General features: G+C 46.9%; 1 protein-coding gene across 1 annotated transcript in view; it reads left to right on the top strand.

Moving 5' to 3' along the window:
- The window catches only part of MSRA (methionine sulfoxide reductase A), a 315,542-nt gene extending 292,059 nt beyond the window's left edge, over positions 1 to 23,483 (top strand). Inside the window, exon 6 of the mRNA XM_074582116.1 lies at positions 22,639 to 23,483. Coding sequence (XP_074438217.1) covers positions 22,639 to 22,803 — 165 coding nt within the window. The 3' untranslated portion in view covers positions 22,804 to 23,483. The remainder of the gene's footprint in view (positions 1 to 22,638) is intronic.
- The last annotated feature ends 3,041 nt before the right edge of the window (positions 23,484 to 26,524 follow it).

Genomic DNA, 26,524 nt, shown 5'->3' with positions numbered 1-26,524 from the left:
GGATGCCAGGGACGTCTGACGGTTCCTCTCAGAAGTCTTTTCCTCGCTTGATTGATACTTTAGCAAACATTAATTTCGGGGGGGATGTGAAATTTTCCATGCCAGTTTTCTGCCTCCTCAGACTGATATTTTTAAAGACCCAGCCAAAATTCTTCAGAGAAGGAAGCTGGAGAAAAACATGTTGTTTTCAATACTAAAATATTTCTCCCAGCCTGGCTACGAGGAGCCCTGATACCTCCCTGCTGCAGAGCAGGGATCTGAAATTCGGGAAGGGGGCGTCTTTTGCGCATATTCTGCTTTTATTTTTTGATCTCCCCTGTGGAAATTTCCCTAGCCTTTCTTAGTTTATAGGCTTTTTTTTTTTTGCCTTGTTTTTTTTTTTTTTTTTTTTTTTTTTTTTAAATCCCACACGTTTGGGAGAGATGTCACAGCATTTAACAGCTGAAGCCTTCAAAAGACGCTGCGGGGTAAGTGTCGTGCTGCTCTGACTGCGCGTGCCCTGTTGTCACGGCTTGCTTTCCACCGCTGCCCAAGGGATGGGATGTTCCTTACCCTCATGGATGATTGTTGCTCTTCGCAAATTTGGGAGCCGGGTTCTCCTGGGGTTTTAAAGCCATGGCGCCCAGCGCAATGAGGAGGGCCGAGCTGCGTGGCTGGAAGGCGAAAATGAAAGAAATCATATTTTAAGAGGGGGAAAAGATGGAGTGAGTTGGGATGGAAAGAGGGAAGCAAGAGAGCTCATGGGGTTAGAAATTGCTTAGGGCTGGTCGGACACGCGGGAGATGGGAGGTGGGACCAAGAGCCCGGTGGGAGGAAGCCCCCGGTCCCTGGGTCTGCAGCCTGCGGAGCTTGGAGCGGGGCTGGCAGAGGCTGGGTGAGGAAACAGGGATGAGGAAGGGTTCTGAGGGAAATCAAAACCACCTGATGATGCGAGGGAGAGGCTTCACCAAGCATTGCTTACCCCGAGCGCTATTTGTAACACCACAAGCCAGCAGAGAGCCTGTTTAACGGCTGGCCCATGGGCTACCATATATACACCTACGCCCTTCCTCCTCTTCCCTGTATCGCATTTTTAAGGTCCTATACACAATCCCGCACCTCCTTATTCCCCAGTGAACACACAGCTTTAAATACGACAGCCGTGTTAAACTCGCCAGAACAAAGTGCTTGTTGCCAGATTTTAATCCAGCAAGCCCAGGGAACGTCCACTTTTTTTTTTTTGCAGCGTTAGGTGTTAAGACGGAACAAGACACGCACGCTTGGAGAGAAGAAAAAGAAAGGAAATCAAGCTGCTTTCATGTGTTCTTTGTAATTATTTTCCCCCTGTTGTTCAGAATTCAAGTTTAAAAAAAAAAAAGGAACAAAAAAAAATAAAAAAGAGGACTCTAACATTTACTGGCAGTAATCATTTCACCATCTGCTCAGGCGTGCTGCTTCCAGAACACACGTTCTCAGCTGCTGAGCAGTCAGCTCTCCGCTCCCCTTCCTTTCGGAGACAGAGATGCCAGCAGTTCCTAAACTGTAACAGCATGAACAAGGCCTTTTTTTTCTCTCTCTCTTTTTTTTTTTTTTCTTTTTTTCCTTTCAGTCGCTGGAATTTTTTTTTTTGAAAAGGCAGGAGAGTTAGGACTTTTCAGCAGATTGTTTCCGAGATTGAGCTGGTCCCTGACTTGACGGTTCTTCCTCTGAGTGCGTAAAAATGTGCAGAATATTAATATTTTATTAATATTTTGATATTTCGGGGCGCATCAGGTGTTTGCTTTGTAGTAGAGCTCCACTGGGCTGCTCTCAAGGATGGATTTAGCCTGTGTTTCGTTAGCCATACCTAGGGGAAAGCTTTCCCGGCGGGGTACTCTCATGCCTGGGCATAGACACCATTGATTTCTGCTCTCATGAACCCCAACGTTGAGCTCAGCACCCCTTTTTCTAATGGCTTCTTCCCCTTCTCCTCTACATGCTAAGCCAGCGCTGAGCTGCTCAGCACCCTGGCCTCCCCCCCGACAGCCCGAACCCAGCGGTGAATCACTGCGTATAAAACAGAAGGGGACGGACCTCGCGACCAAATGGGCTTTGTTGGCTAAAAGGATCTCGGGCAGGCAGAGTTCCCCTCTCCTGCATCGCTGCCCTTCGGCGAGCAGTGAGCAGAAGCACTTAAGTAAATACATGACTAATTTAGAGGGCAGAGGGTAACATTAATTAGCTCATCCTGTCCTTGAATGTTTCTGTGTCACTGAGTCCCTAATCTACGGCTCTTGCGTGTTTTGTTGCTTCTCGTGGCAATAATAACCCGCCATCTCGGTTTGTCCATGTAAATTCAAAATGAAAAAACATCCATCAGTGAAAGACCCTATTCAATTTTCCCACTGTATAGTCGATGCTTTACAAAGAAATGAGCCAGAGTGAATTCAGAGCCCATTAGGCATGTCCCAGGAGGCAGGAATCTATATGCTTACAGATGTGCTTACAGATATAAATCTGCATTAAGAAAAAAAAAAAAATAATCCTGCTTGACCGAAGGTATTTGTTCTAAAACACACAATTTAAAGTGCAGCTTTGTACAGAGAAGTGACTCTGTGGGGTGGCTTTGTGTGATTTTATGTGCGGTTCATTGCATCAAGATCAAATTTACTCCTTTACAGGCAGAAGAAATGTTGTTTCTCTGTCAGCCTCACATACTTGCTCTCGTGTCCCTAGCCCAAGCTGGATGGGTGTTTTCCCATCCAGGAATCAGGGGTGTTTTTTTTTTTTTTTGATCAGCGTTTGATCCAGCTGAGCTGCAATGCAGACCGCGGAGGCTGGAGCCTCAAAAACGCGTTGGGAATATCTCCTGTTTCTCAGGGCGGTGTGTGTGCTTGTGCGTTAGCCTCTGTGTTTTCACCTTCGACCACGCTGCGACACCCACACCGGTTCTTTGCTGCCATTTAAGAAAATGTCAGTCTCTCAGATTGAATGAGTCGGACGTGCTATTTATAAAAAGGTGATGTGAGCCAAATATTTATCATCCCCATAGCACGGGAGGGCGACGCGGGGCAGATCAGAAGGTGGGCAGGTGGGAAAAAGGAGTTGGGAAGGGAAGAAATGGAGGGTAAAGAACATGAGGAAGCGGGGAAAAGAGGAAAAGAGAACAAGGGAAGATGTTTGGGCCTGAAGGAGCTCTGAAATATCAGTGCCCTGTGCAAGGGAAACCCATCCGTTGTCCTCCTGTTGCTGTCACCCAGATGTGGAGCTGTTTATAGGGCTACAATACCTGCCCCAGGGATTATCAGATGCAGGGCTGCGTGGTCAAGAGAAGCAGGAAAGTCCTCTGCAAGCTTGCTGGTTTTGAAGACCAAAAGCCCTTTCGCAGCCTGGGATGGGGAGGTGCTGGCCACTTTCAGAAGGCGAGTGGCCGTGTCAAGCTTGGCTGTGGGGCAGAAGGGCTGTATTCACCATCTGAAGAAAATGAGACAGGAACAGTCTGTGCTTGGGAGAGAACCAACTGAATGACCTTATTCCTTCAGTGGAAACACAGATACCATAAGGATGGATTGAGGGCAGCAGATTTGAGACCATCCGTGGTGTCAGGCATGGTGGGAGAGGCCACACTGACTTGTGATCTTGGATATATCGCTTGGAAGAGTATGGGAAACCCTTTAATGTGTCTCTCCTGCCCATTCTGAGTTGCCTAGATGGTGGGACCCCCATTGCTTCCCCTGGAGAAATGACAGCCTGGCAGGGTTGGCATCTGTTGGTGCCTATAGCTTTGATCACAGCGAGCCCTTGGACCGAGCCCCTTCATTTCCTTCTCGTGAAACCCTCGGAGGACCCACACGGAGCTGGACGTAAAGAGGCAGCAAAAGGGAAGCAGTTGTTCTCCGAAGGAAGGAGCGGAGGGGTGTTGCTAACGCTGTGATTCCTCGGAGCAACATGTCCTGCTGCAGCCGGCCGTGCCAAGAGAGGCACCGAGCCACGCGCGACATCTCCAAATGCTCTGTTAGCTCCTGCTCCAAAAAAAGAAGAAGGCAAGGGAGAGGGCAGAGACCTCGACGGAGGCTGGGGAGAGGTTTTGGGGGGCGGCAGGGGGAGCCCCATCCTTTCTCTCACCTTGCCGTTATAACCTAAATGAACAGTTCTGAGATTTCGTACCGCTAGCCACTTCCTAATTAGGACCAGCTTAAAAAGGACCACTTGGCATCCTTGGTGGTGAGAGCCATGTGCTACCTGCAGCAGGCCAACTCCAAAATGAAACTGATTTTTCTCTTACCTACATTCTGCATTCAAGCAGCTGCTCCTGACAGGTGCTTGCTCTCTTCCTAGCAGATGGCGACAAAAAAATGGGTTTGTTGGCAGGTTTTGCCACAAAGCAGCCTTCTTATCACACATATTGATGTGTATACAAACACCCGCGCGCGCGCTATCAGGCTTTCAGTTTAAAAAGTAATTCTCCTTCTGATATAAGGTCAGGCACGCGGGGTCCTAGCGAGAACGGTGTGTGCTTCTCTCTTTTTGCGTCCTGGGTCTAGAGGCATTTGTGACTTAGCTGCCGCGTCAGAACCCTGGCAAGCATTTGCCCATTAGTTCAAACTCTTGGGCTGTATCTCAAGGACCGTGTGGTAGGAGGAATATGTAATGTTAGAACTGCGTACCTCCGTATTTATCGGCGCGTCTTTAATAGCTTGCACTAGCTGAAATAACAATGGACTAGAAAGCCGGCGGGTTTTAGACGGGGACTGCCCTGATGCTTTGCTCCCGTTGAGGGTAATGTAGTAGAAATGGAGAAAACAAGCGATCACTCTCTCTCCTTAAATAAAACAACCAACCAAAAATGTACAGTGGAGGAGAGAAGGCAGCAATGCGTTTGTACACAGAGATATAACTGCAGCGTTTTATCACCGGGAAATGCACCCAGGACTCTGAGTACCGAAATGTGTTCAAAGCTGCCTTGGGGAAGTACGCGGGGAGATCATTTGTTCTGTATTCATCACCCGAAGAGAGACAGCTGTCAAACAAATCCTTATATCCCGTTTTGTTCTTGGCCAGTTGACTCGGATTCCACCTCCCAGATTTTCCCTGGCGAGGGCTGTAAATTCGACAAAATGCCGCAAAGCAATGCCAGATTCAGAGGACTGCGGCGTCGCCCAAAAGACCTTCCCGACTTCTATTTCTTGTGGTGCAAAGTAGCACCAGGAAGACCCCATACTCGCTCTGTTTTGCTGTTCATTTCAAACAAACAGCCTGAGCCAAGGCAACCAGATGAGGATGACATCTGGCTATCAAACCTCTGCCAAGTCACTGCTGTTCCGTAGCTGGCAGGGAGACGATGTGCTGCGAATGCCAGGTTCTCGCTGAAAATGTAAAGTGCATTCCCTGCATTTTCTTTGCTTCCTCTCCAGCCACAATCAGTCCGGTATTTGGTTTTACTAATGGCCAAATTCAAATCTGCTTTCCAGCCGCATAAATCCATTTCGTGGATGTTCGGAGCCTTATACGATGGGTAGAATTTGACCCGGAATCCAAGATGGTCTCGTATCTTCTAAGCTTACTGACAAATTAACTTGTTGACTGTGAATCTCAGTCAAACACCCGAGCCCTTCCTGGGGGGTATGTTTGTGGTGGGGACTGCTGCTCACATATGAGAGCAGTTTGTATCTAACCTCTTCCAGGAAGGAGCAGGTAGAGCTTGGGGCAGGTGGATAAGCTAAAGAAGCTCTGGAGGTTTTCACTACGATTTTTTCATTATCTTTTTTTTGGACCTTTCAGTACCTAAGGGGGCCTATAGGAGAGATGGGGAGGGACTCTGGATCAGGGAGGGGAACCATGGGACGAGGGGGAAGGGTTTTGAACTGAAGGAGGGGAGATTGAGATGAGCTATTGGGAAGAAATTCTTTGCTGTGAGGGGGGTGAGCCCCTGGCCCAGGTTGCCCAGAGAAGCTGTGGCTGCCCCATCCCTGGAGGGGTTCAAGGCCAGGTTGGCCGGGGCTTGGAGCAACCTGGGCTGGTGGGAGGTGTCCCTGCCCAGGGCAGGGGGGTTGTGATAAGATGATCTTTAAGGTCCCTTCTAAGTCTAAGGTGCACCTCTTTAATAAGATTGTGAAAAAAAAAAAAACTTGCTTGTGAAAAAAAACCACACTGTAGCTTGTGAAAGAAAGCTCTTGCTAATCAAAGGTATGTGGAGTTAAAAGATAGCTCACTAGGTCCCCTGTAATCACAGCATCACAGAATCCCAGAATGGTGGGGGTTGGCAGGGCCCTCTGGAGATCATCCTGTCCAACCCCCGGCCAGAGCAGGGTCACCCAGAGCAGGTGGCACAGGAACGCGTCCAGGCGGGGTTGGAATGTCTCCAGAGACGGAGACTCCCCCACCTCTCTGGGCAGCCTGTGCCAGGGCTCTGCCACCCTCACAGCAAAGAAGTTCCTCCTCATGTTGAGATGGAACTTCCCATGGTCGCGTTTGTGCCCGTTACCCCTTGTCCTGTTTCTGGGCACCACTGAGAAGAGCCTGGCCCCATCCTCCTGACACCCCCCCTTTCAGTATTTCCAAGCGTTGATAAGATCCCCCCTCAGTCGTCTTTTTTCCAGACTGAAGAGACCCAAATCCCTCAGCCTTTCTTCATCAGAGAGATGTTCCAGTCCCCTAATAATCTTGGTGGCCCTTTACTGTCCCCTCTCCAGGTATGCATCGCCCCCTGTTGTGCTCAGGAGCAGTTTGATCCCGAAGCTCAGTCATGGATGATGCCTGACGGAGCTGAAGCTGTAGGATTTGCCCTATTTCCTTATGAAGGGATTTTGTATTCACCCCTTCCTGTACTCTCAGCATTTTCGGCAGCTGCCAGAGGGCATGAAAGAAAGAACTATGCTGGTTTTGCAGCTGATGTTCTGGCCAAATGCATTTTTTCCCCTCTTCTGGTAAAACAGTTTTGCTGCAGGCACAAGAAACCAGTTCTCAGAACTGTAGAAGGAAAGTGATTGTATTAAATAAATATGCACAGAGCTCGGGCTGCTGGAGTGAACTTGCTTTGCAAAGAGCGCAGGTCATATTTCTGCTTTTCTAGGTAGCATCCAGAGTTTGACTTCTTTGCCACATATTTGCAGATTTCAGTAGTATCATTGTGCTTTCAGTCTGGGGGCTTGTAAGCAGAAGCCGTCAGCTGTCGGGGGCACTCACACAAGAAGCGGATACTAACGCTTGAAGAATAACTCAAACCTTTCTCGGTTGTCTTTGCTGAACCAGCTTGCTATGAAAACGAAGCCTGATTTCCACAGTCCGTATCAAACCCTTCACCAAAGAGTCGGTAGATGGGGAAGGCTTAGAGAAATTGGATTAATTGTGTCTCATTTTGCCATGTGCAACTGTGCTAGTAACTCGACAGCCGTTTAATCATCCTAGATAGATTTTGTGGAGTTGATTTCAGAGGATTGGATGGTTAGATATGATCCTAGCAGGGTGATGCGGTGGGCGACGCTGGATTTAGTAGATCACCAGCTTCTGTTTGACCCCAGCTGTGCCCATTTCCCTTTATGCTTTATCAGTTTTGCCTCTTTTGGGGTGTAGGCTGACTCCTTGGAGTTTAATTCACTTGCCTGATGCACAAGTGCCACAGTGACCTTCGTGGTGTCCTGGAGGGGCGTCTTCTGGCCTTTCGATGCCACTCCAGTGGGATGGGGGTTCCCATCAGTCTTTTATCGGACCTGCCTGAGCCTGTCTCTGGTACCCAGAGCTGCCTCGCATACACAGAGTTCGCTGTAACGTAACGAAGTGTATAGCTGAGAGCATTACCCTGCCTTGCGCTCAGAGATCAGTCGGTTTCGGCATCAAATAAGCGAAACCGAACCGATCTGTGTGGAAATTCTGAGGATTGTACATGCTTATTGAAAAGGTGATTTCATCTGCTGGCTCCAGTCTAGATCTCACAGACAGCAAATTCAAACCATAACAATTTTTTTCATCAAAAATCTTTTTCATCGAAAATCTACCCTCTATCTGTGCCGTGGGAACAGGTTAGAACATTTTGAATTAAAATCAAATTCGATCAAAGATATGTCAAAGATCTTTGCATTGAAAGGTACGTACAGATACCGTAACTAACTTGTATCCCATTCGATGCTACGTAACTGCTCAACGTGAAATATCCTTCTGAATATCTGACTGAATCTAGGTACCTTTAGATTCTGTCCGTATCAATGATCATAATGCATCCTCCTGTAAAATAATCAGCTCCCTCGTGGGACTGTCGTGGCAGTATGGTTTATTCCTGTGTGCACAAAAAAGAAATTGTTTGATATTATCCCAGTACTTGAGAGCAAAACTTTTTTTTTTTTTTTTTTTCCGGAAAAGATAACAAATAGCTAATTCAGGTTTCCTAGTACTATTATCGTTAGTAAGAAGCTTAACCAACCCGAAAGCAAATGCTAAACGATCCAGATCTTCATCTTATTAAGCTTGTGCGTTTTCTACCACTTATAAGCCTATCAAAAACCTAAAGATCTGGGTAAATGAGATTTTCTGGAAGGCAAGCTTTAAAGTTTACTTCCTTCTCTTCTTAAACAAGAAGGCGATGCCTCTATTTACATGCCGTTTCTGGAACTCAAGCGGAGCGAGTACATCGCTGCTGCAGTGTTTCGTGGAACATCCTTTGTTTATTCACACTGTGCCACTTTTAAACTTCAGACGTAAACAACAAAGGCTTCTTTGTATTTCACACTATCTCATACTCACTACCTTCTGAAGTCCAAAGCCAAAACACTGTGGAATTTTACCCTCCTCACACTTCCTTCTGCTTGTCGGATGTGTTCTTCCAGCCTTTTCTATTTATAGTAGTTGGAAAACTACTTATCTTCTGATTAAAACATGCTCTGTTCATTTTCTCTTGACTTTTCAGTCCTTGGTACAGGCTAAAATTGTATTCCCTGGTAACCATTTCAAATGTAATTTTAGTAGTAATTATGCGTATATTCCATAACAGAAACAGTTTGTCATCCTGAAGGATCCAGATTGGTTTAAAGTGGTCGCCCTGTCTGTGATCTGTTACACAGATGAAAAATCCAGAAAATATTCCACCAAACTCAGCTGGTCAGACAGAAAGGTCAGAAAGATCCAGGCTGGAAACGCAGCAGCTGTCAGACAACACATGTTCTAGCGGAGAAGAATACAGTTTCCATTTCAAACCAGAGTGGGAATTTTATTGGAAACTTCCTTTAACTTTAGCTGTACTGGTCCTTCCGATCTGCCCCTGAGAAGTCCTCCCTGCCTTTTTCACATGAGGAAGGACCTCATTTTATGTTTAATTTGACATGCAGTAGGTCAGGCTGTGCATGGTGTCCACAACAATGTTGTGCTGGACTCATCTCCTCTCTGTTTGCCAGTGCCTGGGGGAGGTAGCCAAGGCTCTTTGCTGCTCTTCTCCTAGGAGGAGATCTTAGAATCTTCATGGTTGGAAAGGACCCTTAAGATCATCGAGTCCAACCAAACAACCTACGATCTTTGCCACTAGAGCATGCCCTGAAGTGCCACATCTAGACGTTTCATAAATACCTCTAGGGATGGTGACTCAACCCCCTCCCTGGGCAGGCTGTTCCAGTGCCTGACCACTCTTTCAGTAAAGGAATTCCTCCTAATATCTAACCTAAACCTCCCCTGCCGCAGCTTCAGACCATTTCCTCTGGTCCTGTCATTATTCCCCTGGGAGAAGAGGCCAACCCCCACCTCTCTGCACCCTCCTTTCAGGGAGTTGTAGAGGGCAATGAGGTCTCCCCTCAGCCTCCTCTTTTCCAAGCTAAACATGCCCAGCTCCCTCAGCCTCTCCTCATATGCCCTGGTCTCCAGACCCCTCACCAGCCTGGTAGCTCTCCTCTGGACACGCTCCAGCACCTCAATGTCCCTCTTGTACAGAGGGGCCCAGAACTGTGCTGATCTCCAGGGGGAAGGCAAGGACAGGCTACCCGGGCAGTTTTAGACACTCTGCTGTGCTGTGTTGCATATAGTCCTGTCCTATAGGTGTAGTATAAACGAAATATTAATTTTCAAGAAAACCAGAGTGACATGGTGTTGACTTTTTCCTTTCCCAGGGACAAGTAGCATCCTTTATCACTGCATCCCCTTAAGCTGCATTTGAGCACAAGACATATCTGATGGGCCCATCCATCTCATACTGTGTTCAGTTTTGGGCCCCTCACTACAAGAGAGACACTGAGGGGATGGAGCGTGTCCAGAGAAGGGCAACGGAGCTGGTGAGGGGTCTGGAGCACAAGTCTGGTGAGGAGCGGCTGAGGGAGCTGGGGGTGTTCAGCCTGGAGAAAAGGAGGCTGAGGGGAGACCTTCTCGCTCTCTACAGCTCCCTGAAAGGAGGTTGAAGCAAGTCAGGGGTTGGTCTTTTCTCACAGCTAACAAGTGATAGGACATGAGGAAACAGCCTCAAGTTGCGCCAGGAGAGGTTTAAACTGGATATTAGGACAAATTTCTTCACGGATAATTAATGGAATTATTAGTTCTATTTAATACAGACTGCCCAGGGCAGTGGTTGAATCACCATCCCTGGAGGTATTTACAAGATGCGTAGACCTGGTGCTGAGGGACATGGTTTAGTGGTAACTTGGCAGTGTTGGGTTAGCGGTTGAACTTGGTGATCCTAAAGGTCTCTTCCAACCAAAATGATTCTATGAGTCTATGATTCTGTTTGTGTGGAACATTTATTGTAGACCATAACAAATAGTTTTGCTGTAATTTGCTAGGAGTGTTACATCCATGTTAGATCCCTCTGAGATCTTTCCTTATATAAGAAAGCAGCAATATAGTCTGAAAATACTTATTGGTGACTGGAGCTAGTTTAGTAGATGAGTCTAATGGTAGGCGTTCAAGGTGAGTCGTTCTCTACTCTAGAATACCCTCCTGTGGCTACGTGAAAGTTTGGTTGAAGAAAGAGGATTGACAAAACCCCTTTGACCTCAGCACGGCCAGAGTTTCCCTTGTGGTCTCAGCTGACCTAGGAGCTGTGAGGTGGAGCGTATGACAACTTTCTTCATCTTTGTGTTAACTGTGGCAACCAGCCTGCAGCTTTGGTCAGGCTCCTCGTTGTGCCAAGTGGTGCACATATGGCCATTGTGAGAATCAGTGCGTGCCCTGCAGAGCTGGAATAAAAAAAGGATGAGTAGCATTAATGCCATTTGAAAGAATGAGAAACGGAAGCAGAAAGAGAGATTGGGAGTGCTTGTTTTGCCGAAAGTCCCCAGGACAGTCGGAGGCGAGCCAGGCGATAGTCCTGCTGCTCTAGAAAGCAGGCTCAGGGATTTCACCACAAACAACTCTACCTTCTAAAGAGGGTGGACAACACAATGCAAATCATCTCCCGGCTTTTGGGGGATGGGGTGGTTTAGCATTACACACTAATGGTCGTAAGTGGCTGAATAGAAAAACAGAGCTTGTTATTAGAGGCAAAATAAGTGTCAGAGATGACAGGTTGCCCAACAAGTTCCATTATAAGGATCTTCTTTCAGATATTCCAGTTTACCAATATGAATTCAGTAGTAAATATTCGTGCTTGATCACTGTCTGAAAGTTTTTCCCTCCAATCACAACAGAAGTAATTTCTGTACTTTTAGGAAAAGATAAGTCGTTTATTCCTCTTAAAAATTCATATGTTTTCCTGAGAAACCATCGTGCTGGTATATAGTGGAAGAAATATTTTAATGTAAATCCAGTGTGGAGTCCAGTGAGAAAGATAAAATGATGGCAATGTAACAGTAGAGCTGAACTGAGCCCTCTACGTTAAATATGTGAAATGAACATTTTTAATTCTACATTGCAGCTCCCCTGAATGAAAAATAATCGGATTGAATTCCATTTACTGCAAGGGATACGTGCACAAGGGAGCACCTTGCGTCGCACAGGCTGGTCTGCGCTTTGCAGCGAGGCACGGCTCAGAGGTAACTGAGCTAATGGAAGTGGTGAAGTCTTGTCAACACGGTATTTATATGTGGAGCGTTTTCTTCTGCTCGCAGGCAGCATGGATTTGCCTGATCTTACCATTACGCTGCTTTTTGGACCCGAGTTACCTTCTCAGGGTTGTTCAGGACTGCACCGTGCAGAGATACCGTTTCTGGTCTGCAACAGCTTGGAAGATTCTGCACTAAGCTTCCCTGCTCCGTATGTGGGTTGTTCTTGGTGGCCCCATCTCAGTTTGGACCCGGCCATTTTTCATTTCAGGAATATGAGAGTAATGGATGACTGATGAGTGAAGAACAGTCTGCTGTCTCAAACCGCGGAATAGATTTTAGCTTTAGATCACTGAAAGTCAGAACAGGGCATATCTTTTCTTAGCCATCATAAATTATCCATGCAGGATGTACAGTAAAAGGCTGTTTGGCTGCGTTAAAATTGGCTAGACAAACAGAATTTCCATCTCTCTCAATGGCTCCTTCAACACCTAATTAGTTCCCAGATGCTAGTTGAGCAACATGTCTTTTATCTTTGCTAATGTTATCTTCCTATACCTCCTAAATGCCCCCTGGTGCCGTTCTTCACTTTCATCTTTCTTCCCTCAAGAGAAGGCAGGATGGGTGTTCAGGAAGCTCTGTTCTGAAGGTCAAGCTTGTAAAGACTGTGGGTCAAGTTGATCCTGTTACACCAGTCAGTATCTGGAGCGAAAGCTTTGAATCCGGAATTAGATTGATACGATGGAAAGCAGGATACAGCTTCCATTCTATGCATGTTCATAGGATCGGTATCCAACAGGAGAAAATAGAATTGCAGATTTTATTTCGCTGTCAGTTCCATTTAATACAATTCAGGACAAATTCAATGTTCATCTTTTCCCATTGCTAGAAGGTACAAAGAAGTCTGCCTGTATAAATCTGCCGTTTCAGCTGGCATAGCTGATTGTTGTGGGCAGCGAGGAAGTACACTCAGATGTAAAATAGTAGGAAATATCAGACTAACTGCACTCCTGATCCTTCCTAGACCCTCTGAGCATAACCACTTGGGGCCTCAGATATGTTAATAGCCAGGCTATCGGCCAACTGTGATTTACCTTGGCAGGTCTGATTTACATCCAAGCCCAGCAATTCTTTCCCCTCTGGCAGGAATGAGTGACCAAACAGCCTCCTTCAAGCTAAGTATTTAAGAGAAAAGCATTTCAGAGAAAGCAGATCTTCAAACCAACGGAACAGACTATATATACACACACAGCTTTCCCCTAAGGCTCATGAAGCCGTGTCTCTACCTGGGTTCAGTTTACTCGATTCAGATGAGGTGCTCTGCTGTTTGGGGGGATTTCGTCAACAGGCAAAAGCTCTGACAAAGTCAGTTTTGCAGTTTTATAGATGAGAATGGAGATTCTTCAGCTCAGCGCTTTGCACCACCATCTTTTGAGTTTCTATTGTATTTCCCTCTTATCTGCATTTTCCCTGTGCCGCACTGGAAATTGTTGTTCACTGTATGAACAATTCCAGCAGGCCCAAGTAACAGCATTTCTCCTCTTTCACCAGGTTATGTCTCGTCCCTATAGGATGTTTATGTCTTCAGATTTATAATGTAGTCACATAGCAGTCTGTTTTCTATCACAGCAAAGACCAAAGCAAGCGGTAAAGTCAATGGGTTTCCCCATTTCTGCTCTCAGATCCATATGCCCACACTATGAAGGATGCAGAATTTATACCAAGGTAATTCGATCATTCCTGGTTTCAATCTTGCCCGGTTTGCGAGAGGCAAAGTGAGTTCTGAGACTAGATAGCTTCCCTGCAAGGATATTAATAATACTTAGAAATTATATGGCACTCCAAAACCCCATGCAAGCATTAGCTAATTATGTGGTACTCCAAAGCCCTGTGCAAAACATTAGCTAATCAATTCTTGCAGCACCTATCAAATATATCAATATCTTTTAGTCCATTGTGCAGAGGGGTAAATGGAAAGAGGAAAATGTGGGTATCTGGCCCCAGTCCATGCCGCTGCCCGCACTGGTAGCTGGGGTTAAACTCCAGCACTTGCCAGCCACTGCTCCCACATCTTCCTTGGCAAGATCCTTCTTCCCGTCTGGCTCACAGAAGCACAGAATCGCAGAGTGATAGGGGTTGGAGATCATCCCGTCCAACCCCCAGCCAGAGCAGGGTCACCCAGAGCAGGTGGCACAGGAACGCGTCCAGGCGGGGTTGGAATGTCTCCAGAGACGGAGACTCCCCCACCTCTCTGGGCAGCCTGTGCCAGGGCTCTGCCACCCTCACAGCAAAGAAGTTCCTCCTCATGTTTAGGTGGAACTTCCCATGTTCCAGTTTGTGCCTGTTGCCCCTTGTCCTGTTGCCGGGCACCACTGAGAAGAGCCTGGCCCCATCCTCCTGACACCCACCCTTTCAGTATTTCCAAGCGTTGATAAGATCCCCCCTCAGTCGTCTGTTTTCCAGACTGAAGAGACCCAAATCCCTCAGCCTTTCTTCGTAAGAGAGGTGTTCCAGTCCCCTCATCATCTTGGTAGCCCTTTGCTGTCCCCTCTTCAGCAGTTCCCTGTCCTTCTTGAACCGGGGAGCCCGGAACTGGCTCGCTGTGGATAAGCACATGATGTCCAAAAGAAGGTCACCTACATAGATCCGAATGCAGATTTTATCAGCTAGACATGACTTCAGCCCATTCCAGGGCTCGGTAGAGGTCATTAGCATCAATTAGATTGGAAAAGCCAGCATCAAGAAGCCTGGACCCAGCACAGCAAACAGAAGTTTAATATTCTCTAGAATAACAGTTGAGTGTTTACCTGTCAGCTGCTCCAGCCAACTGATGGCGGCACAAAGGAAACAATTAAAAATAATATATCATTGAGATGTTATAGTGCAGAGCAGGATGTCTTCCAGAAAACGAGAGGTATATCTACATGACACTTAGCAAATGAAGGAGAAAATAAAACATTCTTTCTTAGTTGCACATTATTGAGGCCTCCCGCTACTCGTTATGTTGGTTCCCCTGGACCAAAGCAGGGGATAGCTGGTCCTCAATACAAGTGAGCATGTATTGCTGAATTTCTGCTCCCGGGCCTGCCAACAACTAATCCACACACTTGGCAAAGTCAGTTAATTTGTTTTCCAGTTAAAAATATTGCGGTAATCATGTATCTCGGATGTTCACATACTCCTATCCTACAGAGGGTCGAGTCTGTGCAACTAATTTCTGCAAGCCTTCTCCTGAGATAGTGCAGCTCCTTTAACTCTTGGTGCTTTTGGAAATAGAGCTGGTTTTCAGTATCACTGCTGCTGATGTGAAATTTTGAGTAGCCAATATAATAAAGGGGTAGCCCTGGAGATTTTAAACAGGCACCCGCTGCTGGAGCGCTCGGCGTCGTGAGATTGCTTGCCTTACAGTTGCACATCACGGATAAATGACGATACAGAAGCACAAGATGTCGTGGGCGTCAAGTATTTTCGACATTGGTGATTTTAGAGGCACCATTAGAAATACAGCAGCTTGGTGTAACTTGCTGGGACATGAGACAAACCGGATAATGCAGTGGCCTGTGTGCAGGCTGTAAGCTTGCTTTAAAAGTGCGCATTGAATCAAGCACGGGATGATGCTATTTTTATTAAAAGCCACAAAATGCTTGAAACCAATTAATACTCCGCTGCTTTACTAATGCCTCTGCTCAGAAAATTGAATGGTTTCCTTTAACAAAACCAATTTTAAAGCTTTTTTGGTCAAATTTATATGTGGGTTCAACCCCTTCTCTAAGCTTCCGTGAATTTTCAGCGCGACATATCAAAGCATCAGTGGCTTCCAGCCTGTTCCTTCAAGTATTTGGAGGTACAAGGGAATCCTGCTTTTCTGGCACAGTTCATTCCGAATTCTTAAGGCACTTTACAAGTATTAGCTACTTCCATCTGAATATAAACAAGGAGCCAAACACCTTGAATGTGTTGTTGCCATGCTGCAATGTCAGAGGATTAAATATTTTGACATCCTTTGGCTCAATATAATCAGCTGGCTACAAAAAGCTGAAGCCGCAATTCCTGTGGGTGCAGAGGGCAGTAGCAAATCAAAGCGCGGGAGTATGGCGTGCTAAACACGCTTGCTTGGGAGTAAGTGAAGAGCAACCTTCTGTGGTTACACCGGTTTGGTTTCTTCCTTGGCAGTCTACCATATCACCTCCCCTGTTGAGGACAGGGGAGATATCACCTCGCGTAACTGGACTGAATTGCTGCCAGCGGGACAAACCGATTTGGCTAACGTGCCAACTCTGCTGTGTCCCAGCGACCCAGCGCACGGCCTTCAGGTTAAGAAGCAAAGAAGAAGCAAAAACATCTGTAAGATGATCCCATCTCTCTACGTGATTAGGAGACCCCTTACAGTCTTTCTAGCTGTGCCTACATGCCATGGGATCCCCTCACTACTGGGGAGGTAGGACTGGTAGCACTGGGTTAGGTTGGATAACCAAAAGGTTCAAAAGGAAAAAAAAGAGGGTTTGGTTTGCAGCAATCCGTTGTGGTTCCAAACCTGCGTGTCCAAAATCACATCTTTACTGACAGCAATGTTTGTGCCGCTTGCTGGTCCTATGCAGGCAGTGTTCACTGGCTGTTTAATGGCCCGGTATCTGCTGCGCAAGTGCTCCAGACAGTGTCTTGTTGCACACCTCCACTCTTGGTGCCACCAGGAGGAACATTGCTTCTTGCCAGGATGTGCTGCACAAGTCCAAATAGAGATGCAGATCTGCATCCAAACTAATTGCTCCAGTTCACTAATTCACTAAGATATTTTCCTTAGGATAGCTGAGCATTTTAGGAATCAGTTCTGAAGACAAAGCATCTGCAAGGCTTGAACTGTCCATGAAGGACTCAACACAGGTAATGCCATAGCAGAAAGCTACATAATGCCTCGTCTCTGTGTTCACAGCCGAGGAATTTGGGGGTTTCCCACACCAAGTCATGATTACAATTTTTAGGAACTGTCTCAAGTTCAAGCTACAGCCAAAGAGGTTCAGAGGAAACCTTTGATAGGAACAGTGGCAGGTCAGTGCAACCAGGTGGTGGTCGGCTTCAGGTACGAAAAGAACGTAAACTGGAAATGGCTTCCACACCAGCATCACGGGTAAGCCGTGATTTAAATTGGCCCTGCTACGGAAGGAACGAAAAGTGGGCTGTTTCTGTACTTGAGGTATCTCCAAGATGATCCAGCAGAATTATAGTCAAGTTAGGCCTGATGTTTTATGCTGCAGATTGCGTACGTTATCAGGAGTCGTTAGATGCACATCGAATAGAGTGTTTCAGAGAAGAATTGATGTGACTTCAGCAGAGGAAACTCGTGTCTTGCACACGTAAAAGGGTGCATAAAAGGGAGCCGGGCGCTGTGGATTAAGAGGCAAGTTTCTCTTCTGAATGAATAACTGGCTATAGATAGGAAATAAAAGATAGGAATAACCAGGCAGTTTTCGCAGTGAAGGGAGATTACCAATTACCTGTCTTGGGAACCTGTGCCGTCCAATATGCTCATAAAAGAGCTGGAAAAGGGAGACAGACGATAGCGACTGCCAAAATCTGCTGATGGTATAGAGTTATTCCAGGTAAGCAAAAGTAGACATGACTACAAAAAGTTGCAGAAGAATCTGACAATATCAAATGTCTGGGCAATAAAATAGCTGCTGAAATTCCATGTCGATAAAAGTCAAGTGCAGACACAATGATAGGGTTTAAATTAGCCCGCGAAAGAGGTCCTGGCGTCATGGCAGAGGGTTCTTTGAAAACGTCTGCTCAGTGCTCAGCAGAGGTCAGAAAGGCAAGTGGAATGCTAAGAATTGCTGGGAAGGAGATGGAGAATAAAAGAGAAAATGTAAGTAGACCACTGAATAAATCCGCGGTGATCTTGAATAGAGTGCAATTCCAGTCACCCCATCTCAATGCAGCAGGAAAACAGAACTAGAAAAGATGCAGAGAAGGGCGAGAAAGCTGACCTGAGTTATGAAGCGGGGAGTCTGAGCCTGTGAAGCTTGCTGAAGAAATGAATGAGCAGGATTAAGGCAGAGGGGTAAAATCAAGATCGCTATGGAGAGAGTGAATAAGGAATTATTTTTTGCATCATTGGTTGAAATGACATGGTCAGGCAAGAAGTTTAAAAGAAACAACAGAATAAAAACTTGCACAGGTTGTAATAAATTAGGAAACTCATCGAACAAAATCTTTTACATGCTGGAAATACAGGTTGTTTAAAAAATTAGTAGTGCTGACATTCCTGGCGCTGGCTCCAACATGTTCCTCCAGCACTTATCCCGATGTACCGAGTTGGCCGTGTCCTTTACAGCTGGGTGAGATTTGGGTTCTGGCTTGATTTGGCCTCTGGCCAGTGGAACCTGCCAGGTTTTTGGGGGCTGGATTGTAATCAGTTAAAGGATCACTGTCATCTTCTAGTGTGACCTTGCCTATGGCAAAAGCCAAGAATTCCCTTGAAAAAATTAAGATGATCAGAGGGCTGGAGCCCCCTGCTATGAGGACAGGCTGAGAGAGTTGAGGTTGTTCAGCCTGGAGAAGAGAAGGCTCCGGGGAGATCTTATAGCAGCCTTCCAGTACCTAAAGGGGGCCTATAGGAGAGATGGGGAAGGACTCTTGATCAGGGAGTGTAATGATAGGACGAGGGGGAACCGTTTCAAACTGAAAGAGGGGAGATTTAGATTGGATATCAGGAAGAAAATCTTTACTGTAAAGGTGGTGAGGCACTGGAACAGGTTGCCCAGAGAAGCTGTGGCTGCCCCATCCCTGGAGGGGTTCAAGGCCAGGTTGGATGAAGCTTTGAGCAACCTGGTCTGGTGGGAGGTGTCCCTGCCCAGGGCAGGGGGGTTGTGATAAGATGATCTTTAAGTTCCCTTCCAACCTGAACCATTCTGTGATTCTGTGATTATGTGAATTAATTCTCTTTGAAATACAGCAGAGTATTTGGGGAAAAAAAGATCCAATAGTACCTTAAAACTTTCACAGAATCCCAGACTGGCCGGCGTTGGAAGGGCCCTCTGGAGATCATCCCGTCCAACCCCCGGCCAGAGCAGGGTCACCCAGAGCAGGTGGCACAGGAACGCGTCCAGGCGGGGCTGGAATGTCTCCAGAGACGGAGACTCCCCCACCTCTCTGGGCAGCCTGTGCCAGGGCTCTGCCACCCTCACAGCAAAGAAGTTTTTCCCCATGTTCAGATGGAATTTCCTGTGTTCCAGTTTGTGCCCGTTACCCCTTGTCCTGTCCCCGGGCACCACTGAAAAGATCCTGGCCCCATCCTCCTGACACCCACTCTTTCGATATTGATGAGCATTGATGAGATCCCCTCTCAGTCTTCTCCTCCCCAGCTGAACAGCCCCAGGGCTCTCAGCCTTTCCTCAGCAGAGAGATGCTCCAGTCCCTTGATCATCTTTGTAGCCTCCGCTGGGCTCTCTCCAGTAGTCCCCTGTCCTTCTTGAACTTGGAAGCCCAGATTTTTCTTGAACTGGGGAGCCCAGAACCGGACATAGTAAAAGGTCTGCACTGAGTAAAAGGTCCCAAGGGTTAATTACACTTCCCCTAATTTGATCCTTCCCATTTCTGCGTGCAAAGGCTGCAGTAGCCCTTTTGGCTGCAGCGTGGTAATGGGGGGTCACGTCGGATGGCTCAGGAATTTTGAGACAGCGAGAACTAAAAATTCTGCTAGAACAGGATTATCATCAAATTATATCTGCCTCGGCGGCAGGAAATCAATCAAGAGTGGGCTGATTTACACCTGCAGGAACCAGCACATCGTGAACTTCATCATCTTTCCCAGTGATGTTTTTATCTCCGCATCGACGCAGTCAGTGCGAGGAAAATATTTTCCTGTTTAAAACCAAAACATTCAAGGTAGCGTTTGGCAGAGCGTCGGAGCCTGGGGTCCCCGCTGCTTCTGACAACAGTGCTGGTATCTTTTGCTAATGACCAAAGTGCAATATAATGAGTTGTCTTGGGCTTCGGCTTTGTTCAGCGTGCAGTGTTTTAATAGACTGTTAGTAATCCTGAAAGGGACAAATGATGTTTATGCCCTCTTGTGGTATGTTATTGAACAGAATGGATTTTCTAGCTGACAAAATTAGGCCAATGATGGAAAACTCCCAGGTAAAAATCTCTAACGAAAACTGTTTTGCACAGTAGAAAAATACCCATCCCTCCAGCAGCATCCTCATGACTCAGTTAAGGGCGGGGGAAGCCAATTTTACATGCATTTGCAGCGGCAAGTAAATGACTAATGCCCATGATGACAGAGCTTGTGCCATCTTTCTGGAGTGAAGATAATTTAAAAAGTGCTTTTCTTTGCTGGGAAGGTTAGAAAGTAAGTGAAATACTGCTTTCTAAAAGCAGTTGTGTTGACACCTCTTCGTGTTAGTTGTTGCCGACGTGTTGTGATACATACCTTCACATCTGTTATCTTCTTCACTCACACATCTGACGGGTAAATAATCTGATTCCCTTGGGACAAAGCCTGTCCCAAAGATGACAAACACTGGTGATTTTACATGGGGAAATAAGGCCAGATTCTTGTGAAATCCCCCAAACCAAATTGTATCCTGAGCGGCATCAGGAGAAGCGTGGCCAGCAGGTCAAGGGAGGTGATTCTCCCCCTCTACTCCACTCTCGTGAGACCCCACCTGGAGCACTGCGTCCAGTTCTGGAGCCCCTACTACAAGAGAGATACGGACGTGCTGGAACGTGTCCAGAGAAGGGCCACGAGGATGATGAGAGGGCTGGAGCACCTCTCCTATGTGGACAGACTGAGAGAGTTGGGGTTGTTCAGTCTGGAGAAAAGAAGGCTCCGAGGAGACCTTCTAGTGGCCTACCAGTATCTTAAGGGGGCCTCCAAGAAAGCTGGGGAGGGACTTTTTAGGATGTCGGGTAATGGTAGGACTAGAGGGAATGGATTAAAACTAGAGATGGGTCGATTCAGGCTGGACATTAGGAAGAAGTTCCAGTGAGACACTGGCACAGGTTGCTCAGAGCCCCAAATAATCGGTCCCAAATAATCACCTATTATTTAAGCGTCAGCTAATGCTGTGAGGAAGCGTTATTTCCGTTACGTGTCATCTTTCTCTCTGCTCAGCCACCAAGTATGCAGAAGACTGTTGTAAAGAGGAAGGGAATGATGTCTTTTCCACATCCATAATGAGCACAACCACAGCAGTGGGGTTAAATGGAAGTAGTGGGCTTAACTGGGCGAGGCTTTAGGAGAAACTCTCTAACAGGATGGCCAATACTGAAATGGCCTTCTCGAGGAAACTGGAGGATCTCCAGCCCCAAAGATCTTTCAGAAACAGTTAAAGAAATGTGTGCTGGGAGTAAAGCGGCTATCATTCCTTGTATCATGATGAAAGAAGTTGGACTTGATGACTTATAACGGGTCTGCCAGCTTGGGTTTTGTGATTCTGTGTGATGGTTTCCTTTTATTGGTTTCATTTGTTAGTATGATGAGAGAGCACATACTTACCCAGTAATCTTAAATGCTGACGCTTCGATCTTACAGTTGATCTTACCATCAAGTCTGGCTGATAGAAATGCAATTTATCTACCTCCAGCGATTTACAAACATACTTTGCAACAGTAGTCTGACACCAATTAAAGTGCTTATGAGGTTATCATGGACTTCAATGACCACAAGTTATGTCCCCGCTGAGACAAGAATTCACCCCAAAATGTTGCTGCTTACCACTTTCCTTAGAAAAGGAAAATGCAGTAGGAAAAAATGTCACGGCAATCCACGTTAAAAAGAAATTTCCTCTGTCAGAAATCTTTCAGGAGTTTCAAATTCAGTTAGGGGACATCAGAAAGAAATTAAAGTCTAATTTAAAATCCTCACCCACATTCCTTCTTTTCCTGCAAAGTGATTATTGCTCCCGGTCCACGTATTGGCAAATCTTTCAGAAATGAGCTGCAATTTGCCTTAAAAATACCTTTCTGGTCATGATGGAACTGTTATTTTTGAAGAATGGGCTTGTGGCGACTCTGAAAAGAGCCCAAATGCACGTATTTCTCAATGACATCAGCGGGGCTAAAATTTCACCCAGAAATTCTCCTTGCCGTAAGGGCGTTTGGGGTGGTTAGTGCATTTCAAAGCTGAGGCACCTGCCAGGTGAAGTTCTCAGTCATAGAATCACAGAATGGTTTGGGTTGGAAGGGACCTTCAAGATCATCCAGTTCCAACCCCTGCCCTGGGCGGGGACACCTCCCACCAGCCCAGGTTGCTCCAAGCCCCGTCCAACCTGGCCTTGAACGCTTCCTTGGACACTGCGAGGCAGCTGGACGGGCTTGGTCAAAGGGTGCTCTGCTGCCTTTCACATTTGTTTTCCACTTGGTTGATGGCACCACATCCCTGCCTGGAGTGATTAATAAAGAGGAGAGAACGACTGTGTGGCCATAGCAAATTAAACAAATGAGCCATTAAAACAGGAGGGTGCACTACCTCTTCTCACCAATGCCCACTTTGGTGCTCGCAGTGTCTCCTAGCAAAATAACGTGAGGGGAAGGATAAAGGGCTTTCAGGGATGTACTGCAGCCTACAGCTGCTGTAGCCTACTGCTCCTACATAACTAATGCCTACAGACATTTATTTAGTCCAAGCGCTGAGAGACGTCTGTGGCTCCTGCTGGGAGAAAACCCAACGTCGTTCATCAGCAGAGAAGCCAGCAAACCACTAATGGCTTTCCATCGTGTTTCTTGACAGGTATTGACAGAGGGAGGCTTTGGTACCATCACAACAGAAATCCGGGAGGCTCCGGAGTTCTATTACGCCGAAGATTACCATCAGCAGTACCTCAGTAAGAACCCCGGTGGATACTGCGGCCTCGGGGGAACGGGGCTTTCCTGCCCTATTGGGATCAAGAAATAGCCTGTGCTTACTCCTCCGCCTCCACTTTGGTTTAGGGAGTGGTTTGAAAACAACCCCTGATAGGTGTTACCGTACGCCTGTAGCATCAGATTTGGGAATCTTGGGGTGGCTTTCCGTTATCCGCGCAGTTTCCCACTCACCGACAGTAACAGCCAAAGCAGAGGCAGAAATCGCGCCTGTTGGCAAATGCTTCTTGCTTTGTGCGGCTCACAGGGATTTTCTTGCAATCTTGTAATCTGGAGAGAAAACAAACTCAACTTATAAAATTTGGGCTTGATGTGGCGTTAAAGGGCTGAATTGCGGGGTGGTGGCACCTGCTAACTGCTTTGCATAACTAATGCCTACAGACATTTATTTTCCAGGGTTAATGAAGTTGCGCATGTTAGGAGCACTTTGACTTCTGTAGACATGGTTGGGCTCATCGTAACTATCACAATCCTGTAATATGTTGTCTTTGAGAATGATAAATGTATGAGATCAGTAATTCTCTCACAATTCCACTTTCACAGCAACATGTAGTATCACCTAGAGTGCCTATTTTCTGAAATAATTTTAGTGAGAAAAAGTAAAATTGTAATGGGATACTTCTTTCTGACAGTTCCAAAAAGTGTTTAAACACAAAAAGAAATCAGTTTTGTTTCCTGAACTACAATAAAATTGCAAAACAAAGAAAAACGTTGTCTGTGATGCGTTCCATGGCTCTAAGTATATATCTGGGTAGATCTAAAACCAGTATCAAGTATTATAAAAGTCTGTAGCCTGCTAATTAAACACCAGGGCTTTTAAATCTGTATTATTGTGCATGACAGTACGGAGGAGTAGAATTCATATTGTCTGCACTGTAATGTAATTATTCCTATGATTAATTAACTGTACTTCAATAGCTTGTGGAGCCCCCACCAAGACCAGAGCTCATTATGGCGGGTGCTTGTGCAGACATAACGTTGGTCAGTCTCTGCTCCACTGAGTGTACAGTCAAAATAACAGGACAGCCAGGACCTCATGAAGTTCAACCACACCAAGTGCAAGGTCCTGCACGTGGGTCGGGGCAATCCCAAGCACAAACACAGGCTGGGTGGAGAATGGCTGGAGAGCAGCCCTGAGGAGAAGGACTTGGGGGTGTTGGTGGGTGAGAAGCTCCACAGGAGCCGGCACCGTGCGCTGGCAGCCCAGAAACCCCCCCGCAGCCTGGGCTGCATCCCCAGCAGCGTGGGCAGCAGGGCGAGGGGGGGATTCTGCCCCTCTGCTGCGCTCGGGGGAGACCCCCCTGCAGTGCTGCCTCCAGCGCTGGGGCCTCGGCACAGGAGAGACACGGAGCTGTTGGAGCAGGGCCAGAGGAGGCCCCGGAGATGCTGGGAGGGCTGGAGCCCCTCTGCTGGGAGGACAGGCTGAGAGAGCTGGGGGGGTTCAGCCTGGAGAAGAGAAGGCTCCGCGGAGACCTTCCAGCCCCTGCCAGTCCCTCAAGGGGCTCCAGGAAAGCTGGGGAGGGACTCTGGAGCAGGGAGGGGAGCCATGGGACGAGGGGGAATGGTCTTAAACTGAAAGAGGGGAGATTGAGATGAGATATTGTGAAGAAATTCTTTGGTGTGAGGGGGGTGAGCCCCTGGCCCAGGTTGCCCAGAGAAGCTGTGGCTGCCCCATCCCTGGAGGGGTTCAAGGCCAGGTTGGATGGAGCTTGGAGCAACCTGGTCTGGTGGGAGGTGTCCCTGCCCAGGGCAGGGGGTTGGAACTGGATGATCTTTAAGGTCCCTTCCAACCTAAACCATTCTCTCATTCTATGAAGATAAATTTTCATTTTATTGATGGGGTTCTCAGAGTGGAGAGTAAAGGCTACAGCCAAAGGATGTGGGGGATGCAGGAGCTATCCTATAAGGATATGGGATACTATGGGTTTTATGTATGCTATGGGGTATGGCACTATGACAAACAGCTTCAGTAGGAGAGATGGGGATGGGTTTGTCCCACCTATCTAACTTGCTGCTTGCAATACTTCCCAGGGCAGTGGGAGGTGTGGGCTTGAACCTCTCGCCTGTTTCCTATTTTGGAGGCTGTCTTAATCACTAGGTTTGAAGAACACGTGTCATTGCTGTGTCCTCTTGCAGATGTATAACGGAGCACCTTAGCTCTTCTTCAAGGAAAGCTTGTAGGAGCCTGCCTTGATGTGGCGATTCTGTGCAGCAGAGCTCATAAAGCCATTTTGAGGGTGAGATGGTGGGCACCCAGAGACACATGTCTGTGGCATTTCCATGGCACTCTCCATGGCTTGGTTTGATATTTCCTGCTCACCAACTCAGGTTTTAGGCTCAGAAAGGCCCAAAACATCTCCCCAAATGTCTCTTCTAACTACCCAGCAGACCAGATCCTGTTCCAAGACCGGAGCAACTGAAAATGTGCATCAGATAGTCAGTCTTTGGGCTTGTAAATCCACTGCTGAAGTCCTGCCTGCTTTAACCAAAGACAGGCAATAATTTCATGTCAGAGAAATTGGCTCCCCATCTTCCCTTGCTCCTCAGCTGATGCTTAGTTCATTCCAGTCTCGAAAGCCAGAAGAAACCTGTCCTTTCAGCAGATTTATTCCTGGGACAAGCTTGAGAGGAGCTACCTCTGGCAGGATGGCCATCTGTAGGCTCTGGAGATTTAGGCATTCTGGAGATGCCCCAAAATGTGCCCACATCCCACTCCGGATTTCCAGTTGCTGTGGTAACTGATCGCCTGCCTTCAACGCGTTGTGCCACTGCATCGTTCTAGTGCTCACTGTCAAGGAAACCAGCACTTTTCCCTAATTTCCTAGGCATGAGGTGACATAAGAGCAAAGAAGAGAGGAAAATAAAGTCTGACTTTCATCCTATGTGTTTTTAACCTCTGTGTAAATCAGACTTCAGTGGGATAACTCCTGATCTGCTCCAGTGTGCAAGGCAGAACATTTCATATGCTGAATCATTCGGGTGTTCATAAAATGTTGCTCGTTTCCCTTCTGTCCTTTCCCCTCCCTCCCCTCCTACTCCATGCTATAGTTATCATTTTGAAACAAGCTGGAAAATGTTTGGAGAAAGCACCATTCTCTCTTTAATATAGCCGGGCTCAAGCCTGAACCTGGCTGAGTTTTTTTTAACTCCTGTCCCAATGGAAATAATGTGTTGGTTTAGAAATCAGCGTAGATGGGCCCATTGATGCTAAAATTGGTCCACACCAAAATATTATGCCACCACAGAATTAATTGTGGAGTTACTGTAGGGTGGAATTTTGGCCTTGACCCGTTGCGGATGCTGCTGAAGGCACAAAGATACATAGGGGATATAATCAGTAAAGGTGAAACGCTAATGATTCAGCCTCATGGATTAAATTTTTTTTAAGATGGATTTGGTCTGGTAAGCCACCTCTGCCCACAGGGAAGAAGGGAGTGGCTGCCTTAGCATCTTTGATGCTCTACTTTTGATTTGGCACTGCTTGAAATTTACCCTCCCACAGAGCTGCCTCTTTCTTCTGAGAACAGACACGGTCTAAACGAAGAAGAGAAAATTAATTCAGAGTTTGGTTGGCTTCAGCACTTCTCAGAGTTGAAGACAAAAACTAGTGCAGGACCAGCAACTATGGTCTTCTGTGGTTCAAGATCCAAAAAGGCCTACAGCACCCAACGCATGAAGTCCACCGTTGCTCTGCCCTGTGAAAGTCAGTCCAGGATACAGACAGGGATTTCACTCCTGCCCTACTCTTATCGTAG

This window comes from Larus michahellis, chromosome 3 (assembly GCF_964199755.1).
Source record: "Larus michahellis chromosome 3, bLarMic1.1, whole genome shotgun sequence".
NCBI classification, from domain to species: domain Eukaryota; kingdom Metazoa; phylum Chordata; class Aves; order Charadriiformes; family Laridae; genus Larus; species Larus michahellis.
This window is presented reverse-complemented; position numbering and strand designations above follow the sequence as displayed.